Source organism: Anopheles cruzii, chromosome X, assembly GCF_943734635.1.
Source record: "Anopheles cruzii chromosome X, idAnoCruzAS_RS32_06, whole genome shotgun sequence".
Taxonomy (NCBI): Eukaryota; Metazoa; Arthropoda; class Insecta; order Diptera; family Culicidae; genus Anopheles; species Anopheles cruzii.
This window is the reverse complement of record NC_069143.1, coordinates 9,222,819-9,245,112: the sequence shown is the minus strand read 5'-3', so window position 1 is coordinate 9,245,112 and position 22,294 is coordinate 9,222,819. Positions and strand designations below refer to the sequence as shown.

Genomic DNA, 22,294 nt, shown 5'->3' with positions numbered 1-22,294 from the left:
GAAAAATGCAGTGAGTGAAATGACAGTTCGTTTGTTTTTGTTTTTAATTTGGCAGTTTACCATGCTGTTGCCAATTGCAGTTGTACGCAGCGAATAGGCTTCTTCAAATAATAAAATGGTTTTTTTTAAATAATAAAATTAAATCAAAATCGCGAAAAATGTTCTTGGCCTGCCATACGTTTTTTGCCCAGTTTCTCATAGTGTGGACGACGGAGCTAACTGGAGAACCGTAAATCCGAGCGAAAAAATGTCAAATCGATCCCGCTTATGTCAAATCGTACTTGAATCCGCGCACTCATAAACGATTTGACGTTTAAGATTAATGTCAAATCGTTTGTTTTCGCTTCGTGTGGCCCCTCCAGTAAAAGACTTTGGCACACGAAACTGCAGGCTACGAAACGGAACACCGATTAGGGAAATGAAACTAGGTTCAGAGGTAAATGGTCCTGAGGTCCTGGCCTTGGCCAGGATCATTTCGGATCCGCCAAAGCCGACGAGCGGACCGCGGCTGTCAAACAAAACACGTTACACGGTTTGTGTTGTGTCGTTCATGTAATGTGCTTCTAACGAAGCTAGGTGCCATAACTCTAGCCATCGCCTGGTTTCTCTAAAGTAAGGGTGTGGCGGTACGCTTGGGCAGCTGTCTTTAATTTGAAAGGATGCACTTCATATAATAACAACCCCTTCCTCGTTGTAGAATTCATCATAGTTCGATATGACGCTGTGAGGGCCAGCCCCTTCGGCCATTAATGGCAAGTGTGCCCCACGGAGACATTCGCGACCGGGCGCACTAATCGTCAGTAGCGTGCCGTTCTGCTGTGGCTGCCGATTGCAGCCAGACACTTCGCTTACGCTCAAAACACTAGTAGAGAGGTGAATAGCTGTGTTTGAAGTAAAATCTGTTGCGGGGCAACTAATTTCAGCAGTAGAAGTTGTTGTAGCGATAGTACTGCCGCCGGTACAAAGCGTAAGTGCATTGTTGCTGTTATACGGTATACGCTGGTGGTTGGAGCGGATTGGTCTGGAAGACAGCCAGCTTACGTCTGCTTCGCTGCTTATTGATTGGGGTCGATGCTCGTGGCAGCTCTCATATTTCTCTTTAGCACCATCATCACGCGCCCGTTGGTTGCGCATTATTGTACAGGAACTATCGCTCCCGTCATCATCGTCATCGCAGATGCGAACTTGTTGACCAGCGTTACCTCCGGGAGTGCTGCTGTTAGTGCTGCTCGAGTGGGAACCACCCGGCGCCGGCCCCATTAAGGAGGTTCGTGACGGTGAAGGAGAGGCGAGGTATCGTACCCGTTGCAGTTGCTTGTTGCTGTAGTCTTGAATTTGGACAGTGCTTCGGAAGCTTCCGCTGGATGGGCCGCAGACATGTTGCTGGCAGCCGGCGCCCCAAGGTGATGGTGACGTGGTTAGAGGTGAGCTCCGATGTTTGCCTCTATTTGTCATTTCCGGTTTGGCGTCGTGTGACGAGAACGACGATGACGAGAAACACAGCTGCTGGAGGCTGGCAGTGGACCGGCTGCGGTCAACGTCCAGGATTTCGTCGCTGGCGTTGCCAATGCTCGGTGTGGGGAAGGCATTGGGGAACAGGGTATCAAACTCGTGGAAATCGCACGCTGGTCGGTGGAAAATGTCCACGCTGCTTTCGAAGGTATCCGGCGCCAGGCTACCATCGGCGAGCAAGTTGTTCAGCCAGCGTCGTTTCAGCTCGCCGCTGTCGAGGGATCGCTTCAGGACCTCAGCCAGCGGAACCACGGCCGTCGGTTGAGGAGGGAGCGGGCGAGTAGTTTCACGACGCAATTGCGCTACCCGTGCAGGCAGCGGCAATCGCTGCGATGTACCGTCCTTCCCGAGAGTTTCGGTTTCGCTCGACTCATCGGTACTGCTGCCGCCGCCGCCGCTGCTGTTCCGGAAGCGGACCTCTATCTCGTCCGAGTTGTTGTCGATCGAGAAAAAGGTCGCCTTCTTCAGCTGCACGTGCAGATCGGCAGCTACCTCTGCAGGTCCACTGGTGGAAGCTTCCGTTTTCCTTTGGCCGATCTGGCTAGCACTGGCCGATGCAACCGGTCCTGGCCGATGGTCATCGAGTCCGATCGTGCGTCCTTCGTCATCGCTATCACTGAACACGTTGTCGATTTGCCCGACCCGTACGGGAGGACGTACCGGGTGTTTGGGGTGTGTGGCCGCAAGGTTATCCATCGAACGAGCCTTCAGCTGACTTCTTAACGATCGGCTGGCCTCGGCGGACCTCGGCGCACCATCTTCCCGACGTTCGCGCCTTTCACCGCGAACCCCCGGTAGAGGTGGCCGTATTAGCTGAAGTCCGAGACCGCCCGTCGACCGCAACCGGGCAGCGTTGGCCGACTCGCGCTCGACGATGCGAAACAGCTCGCTGCTGTTCTTCTGCCATTTGCCACGATCACGCTCGCTCACTTCCGCCGGACTATAGCTCTCGAGGAGCGTCGCTTTCGGTGGGCGTTTTCGGCGGCGTGGCGGTGCCTGAATCGTAGCCGTCTGCTGTTCCGTCGTTGCCGGTCGTTGTTTGCATGGCGAGAACTTCTCGTGCACCATCTCTCCGCCGGCGGTGGGCTGGTGGATGGTGGCTGGTGGATACCCGGCCACGGCCTGGGTAATTTTGCGCGGCAAGTGCAACAGGATGCCGCGTTTGGCTGCGTTCCGGTCGCACTTCAGCGCGTACAGTCCATAGTTGTCGCGAAGCTCCAGCCCGGCCGGGACCGCCTTGCTGTCGACGGTCGCCGAGATACTGGAGATGTCCGACGTATGGCGCGTATGTCGAAGTGCCTGCCTCGGTATTACCTCGGCTGGCCTTGTGGTGACCGTAGCGTGGGAGGGTGGACGATGTCCGGCAGTCCCTGATCCTCCACCGCCCACGTTAAGGCCGAAATTGAAGGGCGACGGTAGATGCGGAAACGGGCTCAAGTTTAGCAGTGAACCTCTGTTCCAGTGACGGATTTTCTTCATCTTCGGTAGCTTCGGCAGTGGTGGAAGGACACCTGCAAGGCGAGCGCGGGCAATCGTTACGATTAATGCAAATGAAACGCAATCAATTACGCACACAAACTCGGTTCATTTAGCTAACAATTTTCTAAGCTACGGCAAGCCAACCGTCCAGGGGCCAACATGTTCGTACAGCACAACACGCAAAAGCTTTACTTTGGGATCGCACCAGAAAAGAAGGGTTTCGACATACTTTTGAAGAAATCCATTGTGTAGGGCACCGGGCGACTGTGTCGGGGAGCCTCCGTCACAGGCGCAGTTTCTCAAAGCGGCTCACAATGGCGGTGAACAGATTTTACCGCCTTAATCTGCAGATCGATAGACGCGCATCCTTTGAACGCTGGTAGAACTGCGTTTTCGGATGGTTACAGCAGTACTGGCGGCACGTAGCACGTCCGACGACCGATGGAAACGGTCTCCAGACTGTCTATAATTCAATTAACGGCCGACGCGCGCGAGCACAAACTGCATGCAGCTGACTGCAGCAAACCGAGGAACAGTGGTGCGGACGTAAAGAGTGGAGCCAACTGGTTGGTTGTAGTGTGTACAGGAAGGTGCCTCATCCAGATATGCTAAGCGCACAGATAGGGATTGGACGCCACGTTTGAAAGAGAACTAAGAACACTGAATGTACATGCATCATTCATCATTCGTTTCAGACATCGACCGAGGTGGAGCGAAATGAGAGACTCGTCAATGGCGGGCGACAACGAGTTGGGGCCGAACTGGAGGTACACGCTGTCAGACACCGACTGGTCCCCGGACCCCGAGCTGCAGCGGTTGCTGGAGAGCGCTTGGACGGAGCGGCATGATACGGGCACCGGGTTTCGCTACCGTGTGAACATCGAGCGAGAACGTATCGCCCCGGGACGGTTTGGGTTTCTGTTACAGGTACGTCCTTGCGGCGGTCCCTCCGAGACCGCTGAACTTCTTCCGCTGATGTACTGATTTTTCCTTCCACGCATTGATCATCACAGCTCAACCGCATGCGCTTGTCGGACCGCCGTCAACCGCAACAGTTCACACAACACGCACCGTTCGACGCGAGTAAATTCAATTTCAATCGGGTCGCTCCCGGCGAGATATTGCTCGAGCTGCTGGTAACGGCTGACGCAGATTCCGGTGCCAGCGTTCCGGTAACGCTGCTCATAAACAACAGCCCGCTGTCGGTGTTTCATTCGCTCGTCGTTCCGGAGCGGGCTCAGCAAAGGGCCCAGCACCTAACGCCCAGTGCCGTACGCGTGGCTCTCCAGTTGCTCTACCGCCTACCGGACCGACGTTACCGCCTTGCCTACAACAGTCCGGGGGCGCTTGCTTCCGTCAACCACTTGCACCTACATCTGGTGCGCATCGAGCACGAGCTCTACGTTCAACGGGCGGTAAAAATGTTACTCCGATGCTCTTTCCAATCATTTGCCCTTTAATGCATACTGTTCTGTTGCCTTTTAGCCTCTGGTCCCGTTGGACAAGAGCCAACTGCTCTACCGGCTAGCCGATGGGTTACCAGCGCAAGGCTTCTGTTACGTCCTGCGCAAACCTAACCGGGACGCGGCGATCTTCTTCCGTGCACTAAATGAGCTGCTAGCGTCGCTAGCGAGGCGCCAGATGGCGTATAACCTGTTCTTCACCTGGACGCACCTGTCGCCGGAGGAGGCTGACGACGACGCATGCATCCGCGTGTTGGTGTATCCGAGGGTGCAGCCGTGCGCCAATAAGCGGGCTTGCTCGTTCAACGCTGCTGCGCTCGAGCTGAGCGGCTACGTGTCGGTTGGTGATCCGGTTGACTATGAACGGCTCACGGAAGACTCCATCCGAGGGGCGTTACGCGATGCACAGGGTGACGTTTATGGGCCGCTACTTTACAACCCCTGCTGCTTTTGATGCTGGTTGATGGGTTGATCGTTTTAACTATGTGAAACTACCGATGAACGTATTGGTGATATTATTAAAAACCTGCCATGGCAGTCAATTTGGTTAAAAACCCCTTTGGTTCCTGTTTCATCACCATCGTGTCCGACAGCTATAACCGTTCCAGCGGTCCTAGCCAACTCATTAAAACGCCCGTTCTCGCATCACTATCGATGTAGTTGCACCCTTACAAACGCACTACTAATTCATTTAGTAACCATTGTCTAAGCTACGGCAAGCCAATCGTCTACGGCCAACACGCAAAAGCTTTACCTCGGGAACACACCAGGAACGAAAAGGTTTTGATCTACGACATACTTTTCAAGAAATCCATCGTGCAGGGCACAGGGCGACTGTGACTCTCAAACCGGTTGGTCGAGAATGGCGGTGAACAGATTTTACCGCCTTCAATCTGCTGATCGATAGACGCGCATCCTTTGAACGCTGGTAGAACTGCTGGTCCCGATGGTAACAGCAATACTGGCGCGTAGCGTCAGACGAACGTATAAGCTCTACGCATCGCACATCGTTCGTATACGTCTTCACTACGAACCCATTGCAGGAACCGGCGTCGTACCGGTTGGGCCACAGTCTATATAATTCAATTAGCGCTGTATGTGAAAATGCATACAGCTCTCATTGCACCGCCAGTGTGGACGATGTGAACAGCCGACCCGGACACGGGCTTAAAACCCGAACTATACACACCTATAAGAACCTCACAAGTACACTGGAACACAATGGAAAGAAAACGACGCGCAATCCGAGAACATTGATAAACCACATAAAAATATTATTTTCCATTCATTATCTATCTAAGTATCTCGCGATGGTCATCAGTCATCGGTGTTGTCGGTAGATTCAGCCCATTCAGCTTGTAAGCGAAACAGAAACGTGCTGTCGTGCTACGGGCGAGTAAGAAACACGTTGTTCAAACACTGAAAATACACGCGATGCTCCTGATGCCTCTACGTGATCGTTTGTTGCCTAGTTGCCTAGTGGAATAGGAAGTGGACGCACATCGAAGAAAGTTTCGCCAATGAAACTATTACTGCCTCTCTTTGCCAGCCACACTCTCTGTGCTGGGTATTTTGCGGGGGCACACTGTTGCGCTCGAGTACGATACGGTTTTGGATTATGTTGTTTTGGATACGTGTTTTGTTATAATTTTGAAACATCTATAACACAACGACACGCAATTCCTGCCGGGAGGGGCAATTCGTCGTCTCTACACAACTTCTATGCTCAACCGCCTCTGCTGGTGAGTGTAGCCCAGATCCTAGATCCAGTTTCGTTTGCCGAGCAGAAGAGCACAGCAGTTCCCCTCTATATTGGGGGCTCTATAGTTCCCCCCGGAGGTGAGTTTTCGTTACTCATGTACGTCACACAGCAACAAACGCCCAATGAAGGGGGCGGACCCACACGCACCTGGTTCCACCGACCGGATGCTCCGGGTCCGGGGGGCTTCGTCTATAATCTAGTCTGTTGGCATATAGATGAGTGAGTGAGAGGGTGGGCCGTCGCGCTTCCTCTCCGTCAGTCTTACACTGCATCAACCAGCCATGTAGCAGTTATGCTTTCATCTGCGCCTGTAAGTGTACAGCTGTTCTGGGCGTACACGCTGCTGCACTGAGGCTATGACCAGGCTTGTTACAGCGCACGTGCCTATTATAACCGAGCGTGTACTAAAGAGCCACACCGGGAATGGGGGGGAGAGTAGGAGCTCAGATGAACACCTGCTCGTCTTCGGATGCGTTCGAGAGGGAAAGCTGTGGCCGGATTGCTTCGTCCGTCGTGCCGGTAGCGGTGGTCCTGAGTGTGTTCTTGGCAGGCGTAACGGGGTAGCGCGAGGGCCCGGTGTATTTCCGCGACGTTGTTCCTGCCGATCCGCCACGTCCTGGTCCTCGTCCTCCTCGTCGATCGTCGAGGCTCCTCATCTTCGCACTCGTCCCAAGCGGCAGCGTCTTCGTGGTAGCTTCGGTTGCCGCCGATTTGCGATGATGGCTAAGGTCTTCCTCGGTTTCAATAGTCCTCCCACCCGCCATCTGGCGGGCATCATAGGATGTTAGTGGTTGTTCCCTCTCATGGGCGTCCAGCATCTGCAAACAACCGCGAACCGCGCAAAAAGAGGAAAGTTTCAGTGCTGTTGCGTTGCGGAGGAAAACTGGGGAAACGCGAGTGGCAAGTGTCATACCTTTGGCAAGTTGGGCACACTTTTCGATGAGGACCACCCCAGTGACGACGGTACTTGCTGCAGCCGCTGCTGCTGCTGCTGCTGCTGCTGTCGCTTCTGAGAAGTGGTTCTTGAGATGAGTTCAAGTTCGTTGAGAAACGACCGAGCGGAAGCCGCGATCGTGCTGGCAGCGGTACCCGCAGCCACCGTCACCTTCCGTTTGTTGCGAGTGTTGAGGGTCGCCGACGTGACCGGTGTTGACGGTTTGATGTAAATTTTAGACAACACGAGCTCGACCGTACGTCCCGTACGCTGCAAAATGTCGAGCGATTCTGGATACGGTACGTTCAACAGGGACTTGTCGTTCACGGCGATGATCTGCAAGAGAAAGGTACCAATCACAGTCAATGATGGGGCGCTGGAAAGGGAGTGTACACCAGGAGCTTCTCCTTACCTGGTCACCTAAACGGATCCCGCTGCGTGCGCCGGCCCCGTTCGGGACTACGTCTCTCACGTACACGTTGTTATTGCCTCCCTGTATGACGCTAATGCCGAGTGTGTAACGTATGTCTCCTGCTTCTTCCTGGGGCCGGTTGGGAACGCTACCCGGGATCCGTCCGTACGACGGGAACCGCACCGGATCCTTGATCACCACTACCGTTTTCAGGATGCGGTCGCTCATCGCCGTGTTGCTGCAGCCGCTGATGTTGTTAAAATTTTCCAGCAGCGTTTCGGAGATGGTCTCGTCCGCCGCTGGCAGCTCGAACCGGCTGCCGTCGATCGGAATGCTGGAGACTGTTCGGAGGGGTGGGGGGGACAGCAAAAGAGAAAGGAGCTGCATTAACAGAGAGAGAAAGAGAGAGACAGCGGACTGGCCAAAGCGTCGGGGCCAACAGTTTCACTTACGAATGACGCAGGCTCTCGGCGAGCGCCCTTCCATCGAACGTTCGTCGCTTTTTTCCAGGAAGTACTCCGAGCTCATGCTGCTCGTGGCCGATACCGCGTCGTCGTCGTCGGCCAGCGGACGACGGTGGTCACCGATGGCAATCGAAGTGGTGGTGTCTGCCGTGTTTAAGATCGAGAATAAATCAATCAGCTTGCATCTCGAGACAGCGCTGTTGGAGCCATCTTAGTTCCAAACATGTGTATTTTATTTCATCGTTGGGAAAACAAACAAAGAAACAATTATGTCGATGTTTTTTGTTTTAATCATAAAGGAACGGACTGGGCCGTATTTATGATGATGTCGGTTTGGTTCTAATTAAATGGCAAATTTTTTCCAGGATACCTGTGCCGTCAATGTTTAGATAGCCGATGATGATAGCGACCATTGTTTCGCATTATAATTCTCTTCATCCCTACAACAATCGCTGTGTTGCTTTGGTGCTTTTGTTCCACTTCCGTCCAATAATTTCTCAACAGCTTTCGACTGGGGTGTTGTCGGTGGCACAAAGCTGGATTCAAACACTAACACCCCGAAAACATGATTGATTGAATTTCCATATGCGAAGACATGGCGGCCAAACGGGAAGGAACTCGACCTACTTCTTAAACGGATGGTGACTAGGTCACATTCGACAATGCGCTGTGAAAACGATCGTGGTCAATGCATGATAAAGCGGCAAGACGGGAACGCCCAGGAGCGCTCCAATGTGTACTTGTTTGGTGGTCCTTGAAAGGAACCATTTATTATGAGTTGCTTCCGTGTTTCGGGTAGCTTATAGGCCAGGCCTGGCGTGAAAACCACGATCGTACCAGCGAAACCACGTACCGAGAATCGTTTGCTAGAGTTTTTCGACCAAGAAAAGAACCAAGGCTGCTTTTTGAGAGTGAAACATTGTGAAGATACCTTTGCTTTTATATGGCAACAATTCATACAAAAAAACGATGCACATTTGACCCAAATCGGACCCCCATAGAAAACATTTGATATAAAGTTTTGAATAAAAAAAAATAGAAGAATTTCTTTTCCCGCCCACCACCGACGAAACGAAAAGAGACGTATAAGTGTAAGTAGAAGTAAGGCTGTGTTTAGTCGTAGTCGCCCTTCTTGCTCCAATAACCGGTGTAGTCGATGTTCAATCCGCCGCACGCATTACCTTCGTCGTACTCCTCATCATTGTCATCACTGTCATCAGTGCTGTCGTCGTCGTCGTCTTGTTGGCCCACCGCGTTCAGTCGCGCCTGATCCTGATCGGAGGAGTTGATTTCTCGGAGCACCTCCAGTTTCGAGATCGTTGCTGCGTTCCGCCCGCCGTCCACATTGGCGGACGTGTCGAATGACAGGTTGTCGAACGACTTGTTTAGGTACTGGGTCGAGAACGCCCGGGTGCCCATCTTCACCCGGTTCCGGATGATGCTGTTCAGCGCCAGGGAAACGTCTGGCGGCGGCGGCGGCAACACTGTGACTGCACCGGGTGGCTGAACGCTGACACCCGTGGACGCCTCGAGCGGACGAGCCTTGGCGGCGGCCAGCGGAAACCGGGACGAGGCCTCCCCCATCGACTCGTCACCGGCGAGCTTCCCGCGACGTTCGCTGAGGGCCCGGAACGGATTTTCGTTCTCCTTGTTCTGGTTCAGCTTGTTCACGATATCCAACATCGTGTCCAGGGCGGACGTGTAGGGTGGAGGATCCACCGGGAGGCTACCGACACTACCGCTGCACCGGCCCTCGACGCCGGCGGCGGTTGATTTGGAGCGTTTCAACAGAAAGCGCTCGCGCAACCGCGCCAGGTTGGTGTCGTTCAGCATCGACTTTAGGTCGCGCACTAGCATTCCGCTCCTGGGCGGCGCCGCCGCTTTGGCACCGCGTCTTGTCGACGAGCTGCTGGTGCCGGTGGCCTCTTCCCCGCCGGCAACGCCCGCTGTTGTCGTCGGCGGTCGTTCCCCGACTGGTGGCAGTGCCGCCATCGGTGTGTCGATCATCTTCACGTTCAGCGTGCCCGTGAGCGCCCGAATGGAGCTGAACGAGTTGCGGAGCCTCATGTACAGCTTGTGGTGGTCCATGGCGAGATTGAACGCAAAGCAGCTCCTGCAAGGTAAGAGAGGGTGAGATCGACATCGAGCCACGATTCCGTCACAGCCGGTCGTCACTCACTTCCGGTCGTCGTCCATCGTCAGCTTGTACTTCACCAGGTTCTTATCGGCGCCCTTCGTAGCGAGCGAATCGCCCCGGCGCACCGACATGCTGAACTGGTTCTTCGAGAAGTAGATGCTCTTGATCTCGACCCACTCGATGCAGCAGTACCGTCGGCGCAGGAAGCACTCCTTGGCGGTGCGGCAGTCCTGCTGCTCGACGGTGCGCTCGAAGATCGAGATACCGGCGAGCGACACGCCGAGGTACACGTTCAGCGTCAGCTCGGCCGTCCGGTTCCAGGTGGCGCTGTGCAGAAGCTGCCCGTACTCCTTCAGCTCCTGCGCGTAGCGGATGAAGTTGTTTTCCGCCTCGGAGCGCGACAGCGCACGCTGCTGGTAGTGCGAGTTGCGCAGGTAGTGGGCCAGATCCTTCTTCCGGCGGTACACCTCCTCCGGTAGGTAGTGCGAGATGGTGTAGTACTCGGAGCACTTCATCTGCGGCGGGCGAAAAAAACCGAAAATCGATTCCAGAACGCCAGAGAGGCCCCGCCGGGGTGCGGCGCGCCGTTGATGTTTCACTCACGCTTTCGTTGAAGCTGCCCACTTCGGCCTGCAGCGCCCAGCCGTTCAGCGTGATCAGGTCGTCGTTGGTGCACATGATCTGCCGCTCGAGGATGCTCTTCCGGAGCTGCAGGTACAGCAGGTGCTGCGACTCTTCCGAGCTGGCAAAGAAATGCAGCGAGGGCCCGTTAGATCGAGGTCTTAACAAGAAGGGAAGGCGGCACGCCTTACCTGATACCACGCAGCGTCGGCAGGTAGTATCTGATGCGCATGTACAACATAAACACCTTGTTGTCCGCCTCCGGGACCATCTTTTTGGAGGTGTTATACCAAATCTTTGGCGCCACCTTTGGTTTAACGTGTAAAACAATCAGTGTAACCGTTGTGTGTAGCCCCTCCACTCCCCAAAACTCCCACTTACTTTGTAGATCTTGAAGTCGGCCGGCAGGTGCACGAAATCCCCGCCGAGCAGGGAGAAGAGGCCGAGGAAGTAGTTCTCCCGTAGCTGCTCCAGCCGCACGATCGCCTCGAAGATGTGCTTGGCGATGGTCGTTCTCGGATCGCACTTCACGTTCACTTTGGTGCCGTTCAGCAGCAGCACCGTAACGATTCTACGGTACGTCGTCTGTCGGCGGGGGGATAATGGTAGCGATTACTATGACTAATATTACTACTAGCACTCCGCGGGGTCTGGGGCGTACTAGACACACTTGCCTTCGGCACGGTGAGATCAATCGACTTTGGCGGTAAGCTGGCGTTGCGGATGAACTCCGGACTTTTCGGGGTGCTGCTGCTGCTGCTACTAGCATCGTATTCGTCCGCAATGGCGGACGTACCGTCGTCGCAGCAGTATCCGACAATGCACCCGTGTGCCCCCGGTGGTGCCGTGTCGTTGTTTCGCGTTGAGGTCGCAACAGCGAGCTGCGCGCCACTAGGATCTGCCCAAAAGAAAGAGAGAATTTGGAGAGGAGTCAGCATAACGACCTCGAGCGGCTACGTATATCCAAATATTCGTGTTTTTGTGTGGCATTAGGTTGCTACACATGTCAGAGGTTTATGGTGAAAAGTTTGGCCATTTTGAGTAATCGGCCAATTTTTGACAGCTCTTTTGCTTGGACAAGATTTGGCTTGTTTCGTAAGACGATTATAAGATAAAGCCGGCATCGACGATGAGCCAAAACAGCCGTCCAAGCAAAACAGCTGTCAAAAATTAACTGATCACTCAAAATGGCCGAACTTGTTACCATGTGTCACTGATGTCACCTAACGCCACTAAAAAGTCGAAAATCAGATACACGTAGCCTTCGCACTTTATGAACAGCCCTCGTACACGACGCTTACTTGGCATAGAAGGTGGTGAACCGTGGGGGGGGTCGGCAGCTACTACCGGCCGAACCAGACCGACGGGAACCACATCCGGACATCCGGGCATCAGCAGTTCACTACCGCTGACTGCTCGCGGCCTCGGTCGGTTCCGGTCCTTTGCCAGCTCCGGTTCCGGCTCCGGGCACTTCTCGGCTACCTCAGCGATCCTTGCGGTGTTGAGCGAAGCGTATGACGGTGGTGGCGGTTCGACGCTACCACCGACAGCACGCCTAGCAGCCGCTGGGGAGCCACCCCCCGCCGTTAGGGCGTCGTTGTCGCTGGCCGAGCGAGTCCTCGGCAGCGATGTCGTGCCGTCTGACGGCCGCTGTTCGGTTGGATTCGATGCCATCTTCGAACGCGCTACCGACGGCAGAGTGGCGGTGGTGGAGGACGATGCACTAGGTGGCTGCGTTGTTGGGCGGGCGGGCGCTTCGCTCTTATGGTGTAGCACCTCCAGTAGCTCGCCGTGATCGGACGATCGCCCCGAATCGGTGTCGCTTCTGCAGAGTGTGTAGGCACCGATGTGGGCAATGCGTGTGGAGAAGCGGTGTGTGTGTGTACTCACTTTGGTTCCTCAAGCGATTCGAACGAACGCTTTATTGTGTGCTCCTGGGAGCCGCCGCCGCCGTTCGCACGGTCCACGTGTCGTTGCTCTTCCGGTGACAGTCCAACCTCACGGAGCTGCTGAAGCGTTCCGGGCTCGCCCGGGTGTTGATGCTGGTGCCGGCGAACCGAGGACACTACCTCCCGGAACAGGCTGATCAGCGTGTGGGTAAACGGTTTGTGCAGCTGATGGTTTTTGCAGTAATCCGATATGATCTGTCACACGCGCAATGGGGAAGGTTAATCGTTAGCACCACCGCGAGCTTGAAGACACGCTCCGTGAAACCCGAATGAGCCTCCAAAAGTTTGGCGTCGGCTTCGGTAGCTCCGAAGACAGTCAGAACAGGGTTCTCGGAAGTGGAAGAAATGAACCACCGCAACAAGTTCTAGAACATTCTACGTTCACGGGATCCGGTCGGGCAACTGTCCACCAGAAACAAAGGAATCGCACACCAGGACCTGGGACCGGTAAGCACTCAGACCGTTTTCGTGGAATTCGTAGTAGGTGAGATACCGGATGTGAATAGCGAATTCGACGCCCCCCCAGAATGTCGAAGAAAGGTGCAGAATGCTCTGATTCCTCATTCCTCACGGTCCCACCCCGCGGCGACCGGCTAGAGCGAAAGAGAGCGGCGTGTGGGGGACGATCAACGGATCGTCGTACAAGAGACCAGATCGTGGAGAAGAGAAGCGTGTGAGAAGGAGGCTCGGACAGGTGAAAGAACTTTCCCTTGTTGGAGCCTCCGACATAGCGAGAGACAGAGAGAGCGAGAGCCGATTTCCTGGGCCCCCCCAAGTGGACTGATCCACAGACAATAATACCACAACGGAGTGTGGACGTGACGCTAGGCTCGTAATTAAGTCTGAAGGAGCGACACTTTGTAACACTTTGTAGCGTCCACTCGGGACAATAGAGGTTCGGTTCGTTAGGTTCTAGATTGCATGTGGGTGGGTGTGACGCGAGGCCGAAGTAGCCGTTACAGCACAGCTACTACTACTACTACTACTACTCCTACAGAGGACGACTCCTCGACGCCCCGGCGTCGCCTTCTGCTTGGGCACGGATGAAAAATGGCCTGCTCTTTCCCAGAAGACGGACGGACGGACGCCCGGATGATCGGGAGGTATGGGGGAATGGGTCGGAAGGTAGGGGGGGAGGGTTAGCGGTTTGTGGTTTACATTTTTCCCTCATTAATCATATTGACGAGCGCGCGCGCGCGTGTCGCGCTGTACCTAATTGGAGTAATGACAGTTGAGCCCGAGTGATGCGTTGTGTCAACTCACGATCCTCTTTCTGTCCTTCTGGGTGGGCCCGGACCGGGGCCTGCAAAGAGAGAGCGAGAGAGAGAGAGCTTGCTAGCTACCCTGCCTCCTGCCTCGTGACGATGGCCTTGACTATTCTCACAAGTCACTCACTGTCCACAATTGGTCAAACAAAAAATTGGTATAAATACGACCCGGTCCGTTCTTCTAAGAAAAAAAAATGTATAGCAGTCAAACATTTTATTCAAAAATTAAATAATGTATCCTTTGAAAGTTCATTTTATACAGAATTTGGAAAAATAGTATCATTCAACCCTCCGTCTTAAGGATTGCCGAACCTTTCGTTTTACTCCTTCCATCAACTCTAGCACCGTCGCTCTTGGTCGCTTCCAGAACGCCAGTTTGCTTTGAATTCCAGCTCACTGACCACTGTTTTACTGTTAATCTTCTTGAGGTTCCGGTTGACGATGGCCCAATACTTCTCGATTGGACGGAACTCTGGCTTTCTTAGGAAATGCAACAGACGTTTATTTAGGCAATCTCTTATTCAACTCTCGTAACCGCCCATCCCCTCATGAATTCCGTACGCTTCCGAGTAGTGGTCCGAGTCAAATATGTTGCGAAACTGTGTCAGCAAGTGGCTACCACCGTCGCAACAGCTGGCGTGTGGTCGATGTTTGTAGTGAAGCTTATCCCCGTTAAAGGTCGACGGCTCGTTGCAACAAATGAGCCACCAAGCCCCAGCCCCACCCAGCCCCCCGCAACATGCTATTAATCACCACTTCCGGATTCTGGCACACTCCACTCCGGCTCGAAGCGCTCGCGAAAGGATTGGACGACCACCACCACCTGCTACTGCTGCTGCAGCGCCGTACTCAATGTCCCCGCCCCTGAGCCCTGACTCATTTCCTTCATTTTGGGTCCTTTTCGTTTTGGGCCGGGGCCCGTTTCCCAAACCCGGTCCGCCGGTACGTGCAATTGGCAGCGGTGTGATTCATGCACCGACCCCCCGCACTTGAACCACATTGCACCGCCGAGCCCAACTCCGGGGAAAACTGGCACGATTGCCCCCCACGCCCGGCCATTAATAATGGCCGGGAGGCGCCCTTTCCTTCTGGGGACACTTTTTCCCGGCTGCAAATTCGAGTACGCTGGCTCGCGGGGACATCCGCGCAGCAGGAGAACGTGGCCCTTTGCGTGGCCATTTTGTGTGTGCCGAACCTATTGTTCGAGATATCCTATATTAGAACGATTTTGTTATAGACGACTTCACCGTCCTCCGGAACCGAACCCCTTGAACGAACAATGACAACGTGAACGTGAACGTGCTGACAAATGGGCAGAAAACAGAGAAGTCAGTCCACGGTAGCCCAGCTCCAGATGCGCTCCAGTCACACGCTATTCGGATTACCCTAACGAGGTGTCGGCCGACTTTCGGTCACCTGTGCTAATACATGGACATGGGACAACTTACGTCAAGTAGAAACATCAGGCTGACGCGCTGGTACAGGTCCGGTTCGCACATCGCCAGGATGACATGGTCGAGCGGCGTCAGGGCCACGCCATCCTTGGCCAACCGGACGACCTCTTCCGCGTGCGCGCTGGCGCGCTGGGGCGGGCCCGGCCGCCGATGGGGTCCTCCCGCCGTGGGCTGCAGGTGGTTCACGGCGAAGGACGAAATCGTGCGCAGTAGCGTCACACCGAGCGAGTAGATCCATATCTGGAAAGCGGAAATCGGGAGAAGAAACAAACAACGCTGTTCACGATGGATCTGCTGTTCCGGTGGTTTTGGGCACCAGACCCAAGACCCTTGCTGGGACAAGAACTTCCTCCCAAAACGGAGCGAGTTATAGGGGCGATTAAGGAACTAGTGTCAGTTTGCTTGCTGGCTGGAATGGATGAATTTGAGGCTAAATTCGGATCAACTGCTGCCGTTCATGGGCCATCATCAGGGCAACCTTCAGCTGGAAATGACTTCTGCACCGAAGGCTCCACATGGTGTTATTTGTCAGTACACGAGAGGCGAGTGCTGCGAGCGAGTTTACCACCGACTGTTTTCGAGTTCGAGTTTACTACCGACTACCGTCAGAAATAGCGGGGGTTTCGAGCAAACTGCACACACACTGATGGCAGCCGATTGTGGCGGAATTGCTGACAAGGGCAGCGATGCAAGGGCTGCACCTACTAAAAACGGTCTTTTACGACCACAAACGTTACGTTACGTTATGGCTGCAGCGCCGGTGGAGTGACAGCGCCGTTTCCTGCAGAGAGTTCGCCGTTTCCCAAGGGGAAAAAATGGCTAGATAGGAACTAGACGGTCGCCCACTATCGTCGAGTCGTCTATAAAATTGATGATCCCGCGTGCAAACGCCACAAAAGTTGGTCCTTCATTTTTTATGACGCTTCTCAAGCTTCAAAAGCTCAGCGATATCGCAGACCGGTGATGCCCGGCGTCTGCCGAGAACGGGGTTTTTACGATGCACTTTAAATGCAGTATTGCGAAAGAAATGCGCCTTCGCGCGTTCGGCTGCTGGCGATTGACTGGCGAACCCCCTGCAGAGAATCTCCAACAGAGTGTGTGAGAGAGAGAGCGCGCAGGGATAGCTTTGATTAATGAGCCATTTGCCAAGACACGAGCCAATTTGACATTATCGATTCTGGAATTTACGACCGGGGTACGGAACACACTTGCCGCACCGTGCTGCGGATGGTATGCCTTTTAATTACTACTCCCGTTTATTGGTGCAATAAACACAGTAGGTAGTACCTCATCATCATAATGCATTCAACAGGTCCGGGCTCAAATGAAGAACAAAAACAGCAAGAGGGAATCATAGGACCCGTAGCTGCGAATCGAGTTGAAGCGCGAGTTCCGGGAAGTTGACCAACTTCCCGGTGTGACACTTGTCTCTCGCTCTCTCTCTCTCTTTGCTACACCTTGCACGATCCGCTGGGTTTACCTTCTCGGTGTCGGAGTCGCTGAACCGCTGGACGCTGTTGCCGAGCGAACCGAGATACTCCGGCGACAGGTACGGCTGGAGTTCGTCGGGTACCGGGTGGTGGTGCTGGCTCCGCGCCCCCCCGGGCGGCACGCTGGTGGTGTAGACGACGTGGCCACGCGAGCACAGCTGCAGGCTGTCCGGCGTAATCAGGGGCCGCAACTTCGCGATCGACGGCGAATCTGTTGGAGATTGGGAGGCGTCCGCCAAAAGAAAGTCAAGTTCTGTCAGTCGCGTAATTAATTACACTGGGCGGTTTTCTGATGGTGGCGGATGGGTGAGGGGTGCGACGGGGCGGGTAGATTAGCAGGTGCGGGATGGCACACTAAACGCTCCCACACAGAGAGAGAAAGAGAGAGAGAGAGAGAGGGAGAGACAGACAGATATTAATTGAATTAATTATTGAGCCCCGTGAAGAGTCCACGTGGCCCCGCCACCCCCCCGCGGGAGTGGCATTTCCACCTTGCCACAGCTTTTAATGAGCTTGTCAGATGGGTCGGATCCACCTTCACCCCACACGCACAGCGCAGCGGGCGCGCAGGGCAGGGTGGTGTGTCTAAATCCGCTCGAGCCGGCAGGAACATTATTACCTGGATTACCTGCGGAGAGCATGGTAGTGGTGGTGGAATTGGGGTCGGGGAGGGCGGTGGGGGTGCAAGGTGGTGGTTTACTATCCGCTCCGTCAGCTCGCACAAAGCAGCGCTCGTTTTGAATTCGGGAACCGCGGTTTTGGTTTTTGCTGTGTGTGCAACGCGGATTGCCGGCATTTAGGCGTTTTGTGCGTTGGGGAACTCTGGTTGTTGTTGGTGGTCCTTTGCTACTGTTACTGGTTACTGTTGCCGGGGGGAACCCATATTCGCGGTTCATGCTCTCTCTCTTTCTCTCTATCTCTCTCCCCTTCTCTCTCTTTTTCAGAAAAAAACGTGCGAATGAAAAATTAGAAAGCAAGAGGCGAAAGAGAAAGAAACGTGAGAGAGAGAGAGAGAGAGAAAGAGAAAGAGAAAGAGAAAGAGAGAGAGAGAGGGAAGGAGAGAAAGAGAAAGCGAAAGCTCAAACGACGGGAGATGAAGATGTGCAAACCGTTCCGAAACGGTGTTCCGGAAAAACGCGGAAAAGGAAGCGCTCCGGCACCGCGAGGTCATTGCGCGGCGCTTGTTTTCATTACCATAATACCCACCCCACCACCGCAGGCCGTGCGCGCCGTGACAGTCGAGCTGACGGCCGCTTCGTCATTACTACGAGAGCCTACTGTGGGTGTCCTGCTCTGGGTCACGGAGCATTCTCGCGTGCGTGTGTACACAGGGGTTTGCGGTGAAACCCCCCCCACCCTTGTGACCTGTTGACAGACCAGACTAAACGCGGCTGGCTCGGTCCGTGAGGTGTTTACAAAGCGACCCTCGACAGCATCTTCCTGGTGACAGCGAGACAGCGAGAGCCAGGCGAGCCAGGATGATGTAATGAAAAACCCGAAAAAGGCAGACCACGAACTTGACGGCTGACGGCCACGGGTCGCCGGTGCTCAGTTCGGATGACGGGGATGACCCAAAACGGTGCTGTGTAAGCATATGGCAGTGCGATAGCTAATTTCTCGAACTAACGAAACGGATTTTCAAGTGGATTCCAGACTGGATTTCGCGCACAAACGGGGTTGCGCTTCAAACCGAAACGGGGCTGGGAAAAATACCCGACGAGGCGGGCGGGCGGTGATCGAATATCAACATTCCGCCGAGACTACATTATGAGCTACGTGCCTCACCTCACCGCCCTTGGATGATTGGCCAGAGGCACAAAAACCCGTGGCCGGCCGGCCGGTCGATCCCAATAAATTGTGCCGCGATGGAATTTGGGCAATGAGCAAAGGGCGCGCTCGGGATGGGAAGTGGGGAAGAAGGGTGAAACCGCAGTACGAACGGATCGGTGGTCCCGGATGGACCGGGTTGCCAGAAGGCAAGCATCTACAGCACAGCCTCATATCGCCCCCTCCCGGTCCGTTGACACGGGGTGGTTGGGGTGGAGGGTGACACAAAGGCCGGGTAGTAACCGTCGCCCCGTCGCTTGGTCGAGCGAAAACAAAACGAAACAACCTTTTTAAAATGGGTTTTCTATTTCTACAACACAAAAAGTCGATACATAAGGGGAAACATAGGACAACCGAGGGAAACTAACGCTCCAAACGCTGCCCACACCCACCCACACATGGACTCCCAATTTTCCCATTCACATTTCCTGGGAAACCGTGCGAGGGCGCGGCGCGGAAGGGTTGTGGTTGGAAAGGAAAACAAAGTTCCCCAAATCCAGCCGCTTTTTTCGTTCGCAGCAAATTCTGACAGAGGTGTTAAAACATGCCCATACATTACACATGCCCAGGACCCATGGGGACCATCGCCCATCGAATTTCGTAATCGATACATCCGAACAACCGCCACATACGCCACACGGCGTCCGACCGCTAGTAGCGCGAGTTGGAAAGGATAGCCTACGGGATGGCGTGTGATAGCCAGAATAAAAACAGGTACTCCTTACGGAATAAAACTCTTTATGTGCGCTGGAGCGAACTCGCATCCGGACCACTCAGAAGTGGAGGGACCTCAGGGACCGTCTACCCTAACAGATCCAGACAGAACAGTGTGGGGCGCGTAATGCTGATCCGACCGAGGTATAGAACTGGGAAAAACGGACTGTTAAACAGATGGTTCTAGTTGTCAATTTGTGTTGTCCTAGTTTTGCTTTCTGGGCAAGATTACCTTGGTTTTGACAGCAGGTAAATGATTTCAGGTCGAACAAGAAACAATCAATTTAGTTTGCAACCGACCTTTGCAAGGGTTAGATCATGTCAACTTTTGTGCCTGAAAATGCGTCGGAGGACTCCAAAAAAGGACTTTATGATGGGGCAGAAAGCTCCGAAAACCTTGTGGAACCGTTAATTCAGATCGCTACTGACAACGACCAGAACGGCCGTGTCTTCTGGTCCGCCATGGAGGCGCCAGGTGCTCCAAAGCAAAACAGGTTCAGAATACAATCAAATCACTTGGCTGGGAGATGCTACCCCGCCCCGCTGTTTTCACCCGACTTGGCACTCTCCGAATGTCATTCATTCTCATCGATGGGACACGTATTGGCTGAGCAGCCGTTTCGTTTCTTACGTGGAAGTTAAAATTGGAGAACTAATTGGTTTGCCTCAAAAGATGAAGAATTCTTTCGTCTGGGAATCCACGATTCAGCAGATAGGAGATAGGAGAAATGTATGTGAGGAGGCAAGTCTCGGTGTCGCACGGAGATAGCGACAAGGGGAACACCGATACCGCTTTCCTGTATTTAAGGAGGGTAAATTGGTGAATTAGAACAGTCGCAGAGGAGCAGTGACTCAGGAGAGTCGCAGAGTTGCAGTGGTTCTAGACGGTTGTCAGAAGAACGAATCAAGTAACAGAAAGAGAATTTCCAGTGTTTTTTGTATCTCTCTCCTTTACATGTATATCTAGCTATAGAACATACTTTCAATAAAAAATAATTTGTCGTTTCAATCAAACCTAACAAACATTTGGTTTCTTTGAAAATAGTCTCAAGTTCTAGACCTGTAGACATGATAGCGTCGAAGGCTCTCCGCTCCGCTCTCCGCTCCGCTCTCCGCACAATGCACAATGTTAAATCGCCCGTTTTGTTTTCTGTAACGTTGTGTTTTCTACGAGCGCAACGGAACGGACACGGAAACTGAAATGAAGTGAAAGGATGCGGTTTCGGGGGATGGTCAAAGGGGTCGCACTGTACTCACCACCAAGGAACAGGTCCTGCAGGGCCTGCACCGACTGGCTGAGCAGCGACCAGCCCTCGGCCTGACTCGGGCGCCTCAGGCTGACCACGCTCGATAGCGGCACGGCACTACCGTCAGCAGTCGACGGTGGTGCCGGCGGTGGTGGTACCCGCGGTGGTGGCGATCGCCTGCCAACGAGACTTCCGTACGGGTACGTCGGAAGGGGCTCCAAGTAGGTCGAACGGTGCGCCAGTACTGGTGCCGGTGGCTTCATTAGTAGTTGGTACGCCTGCTGCGACGGGGGGTGGTGGTACTGCGGTGGTGCTTCAATGGTGGTGGCGGTGCTGGGCGTACTACGTCTAAGCTTACTACCATCATTACTACTACTCCTACTACTACTGCTAGCACAGCCTTCATCATTGTTGTTGCGGTGTTGATGACGCAACCGCTGCGGTGGCGGCGGCGGCGGCGGCGTCGCCGGCGGTTGCGACGACGGCAGAGGGGGCAGCGGTGGTGAGGTTGGCTTCGGTTGTGATTCGGTTGCCGGTCGATTCGGAGGCGAAGGCGCTTTGGGCTCGCCTTTTGGATGCTCCGGATGCGGTTGTTGTTGTTGTTGATATCCGGTCCGGTGTGGTTGCTGGTGCCGATGGTGGTGGTGGTGGTGGAGGTGGTGCTGCTGTTGCCGGTGGTGCTGGTCGACGTCCATCGTCTGAGCGTACGAACTCAACTCCAGCAGGCCACTGCCACCGGGAGGTTGCCGTTGTTGCTGTTGATGGATCTGTTGTTGTTGCTGTTGCTGTTGCTGGTGTTGATGCCATTTCTGGTAGGCCTGCGCAGACTGGCGGTGGTTTACGGGGTGGTGGTGTTGCTGCTGGTATAGCTGCACTAGCTGCCGCTGCTGCTCATCCCGGTGGTAGTGTTGTAGTACTAGGTGTTGTTGTTGCTCATTATTGTCCTGGTTGCACGGAAAACGGCCAGTGTTGTTGTTGTTGTTGTTGTTGTACTTATACTGAAGATAAGGCCCCCGCGGTAAGGTATTGTTCGTGTAGGCACCGTACGTTGGCGGTGGTGATGCTGATGCTGGTGGCGGTAGTGACAGTGTGGTAGTGGTGGCTTGTGGTGCAGGTCCTGCCACGGCCCGCGTTGCCTGCTGTTGCTTGCCGCCGGTTCTGCTCCCCAGCGAGTGTAGCTTCATTGTCGTTTCTCTTTGGGCGTCAGTGTACTGGTGACGTCATCAATGCTTACTTCTGTTGTGTGTGGTGTTATGACTACTGAAACGTTACGTAGACATCGAGGACCGCACCACCGACGGTGGGGGCGGCGGTGGGGTGTCGCAAGGGGGATGATTGTGATGGCTGTGGCGGTCTGCCCCTCGGTCGGTCGGTGGATTGCGTGGGTTCTGCTGGGGATCAATGACTGTCCGAGGGAGGCGGTTTCCCACTCTGTCCGGGGTCGTGGATGTGGATGTGGGTGGAGGGTAAACCGTTGTTGATGATCCTTCACTGTCGTCGTATGATTCCTTCCTTCTACTCTAAAGACGACGTCGCTGGATGCGTGGTTGCAGCAGGAAGT

At 54.3% G+C, this 22,294-nt stretch overlaps 3 protein-coding genes across 7 annotated transcripts; 1 reads left to right on the top strand and 2 right to left on the bottom strand.

The window, feature by feature from the left end:
• Nucleotides 1–544: 544 nt before the first annotated feature.
• LOC128273402 (GDP-D-glucose phosphorylase 1) lies at nt 545–4,979 on the top strand. 5 transcript variants are annotated; one of them, XM_053011371.1, is made up of 6 exons: nt 545–612; nt 698–967; nt 1,104–1,424; nt 3,687–3,918; nt 4,005–4,406; nt 4,477–4,979. In XM_053011371.1, exons 4-6 carry the CDS (start codon nt 3,709–3,711, stop codon nt 4,906–4,908), a joined length of 1,044 nt encoding a protein of 347 aa, XP_052867331.1. In that variant the 5' UTR covers nt 545–612; nt 698–967; nt 1,104–1,424; nt 3,687–3,708; the 3' UTR covers nt 4,909–4,979. The 5 variants fall into 5 exon arrangements, with proteins under 5 accessions (XP_052867331.1, XP_052867348.1, XP_052867324.1 ...); XM_053011388.1 differs by having other exon boundaries at nt 1,085–1,267; XM_053011364.1 differs by having other exon boundaries at nt 1,085–1,424.
• On the bottom strand, nt 605–5,365 carry LOC128267053 (uncharacterized). Its single transcript, XM_053003848.1, has 2 exons — nt 5,254–5,365; nt 605–3,023 (listed from the first exon to the last, which is right to left on the bottom strand). Exons 1-2 carry the CDS (start codon nt 5,267–5,269, stop codon nt 667–669), a joined length of 2,373 nt encoding a protein of 790 aa, XP_052859808.1. The 5' UTR covers nt 5,270–5,365; the 3' UTR covers nt 605–666.
• A 1,294-nt stretch (nt 5,366–6,659) lies between these two features.
• LOC128267042 (uncharacterized) lies at nt 6,660–21,917 on the bottom strand. Its single transcript, XM_053003837.1, has 17 exons — nt 21,423–21,917; nt 20,744–21,245; nt 16,936–17,156; nt 15,450–15,695; nt 12,782–12,928; nt 12,675–12,718; nt 12,086–12,609; nt 11,459–11,682; nt 11,166–11,369; nt 10,976–11,091; nt 10,767–10,905; nt 10,206–10,678; nt 9,208–10,139; nt 8,015–8,170; nt 7,563–7,903; nt 7,130–7,486; nt 6,660–7,034 (listed from the first exon to the last, which is right to left on the bottom strand). Exons 1-17 carry the CDS (start codon nt 21,915–21,917, stop codon nt 6,660–6,662), a joined length of 5,496 nt encoding a protein of 1,831 aa, XP_052859797.1.
• Nucleotides 21,918–22,294: the final 377 nt, after the last annotated feature.

Excerpts from the sequence above, each read along its gene's own strand:
- LOC128273402 (XM_053011379.1), top strand. The coding sequence starts at position 3,709 with ATGAGAGACTCGTCAATGGCGGGCGACAACGAGTTGGGGCCGAACTGG. Across the intron at positions 3,919-4,004 it reads GGTTTGGGTTTCTGTTACAG|CTCAACCGCATGCGCTTGTC; the intron begins GTACGTCCTTGC and ends TGATCATCACAG. Across the intron at positions 4,407-4,476 it reads AGCTCTACGTTCAACGGGCG|CCTCTGGTCCCGTTGGACAA; the intron begins GTAAAAATGTTA and ends GTTGCCTTTTAG.
- LOC128267042 (XM_053003837.1), bottom strand. The coding sequence starts at position 21,917 with ATGAAGCTACACTCGCTGGGGAGCAGAACCGGCGGCAAGCAACAGCAG. Across the intron at positions 12,610-12,674 it reads GAATCGCTTGAGGAACCAAA|AAGCGACACCGATTCGGGGC; the intron begins GTGAGTACACAC and ends CACACTCTGCAG. Across the intron at positions 10,679-10,766 it reads TGGGCAGCTTCAACGAAAGC|ATGAAGTGCTCCGAGTACTA; the intron begins GTGAGTGAAACA and ends CGCCCGCCGCAG.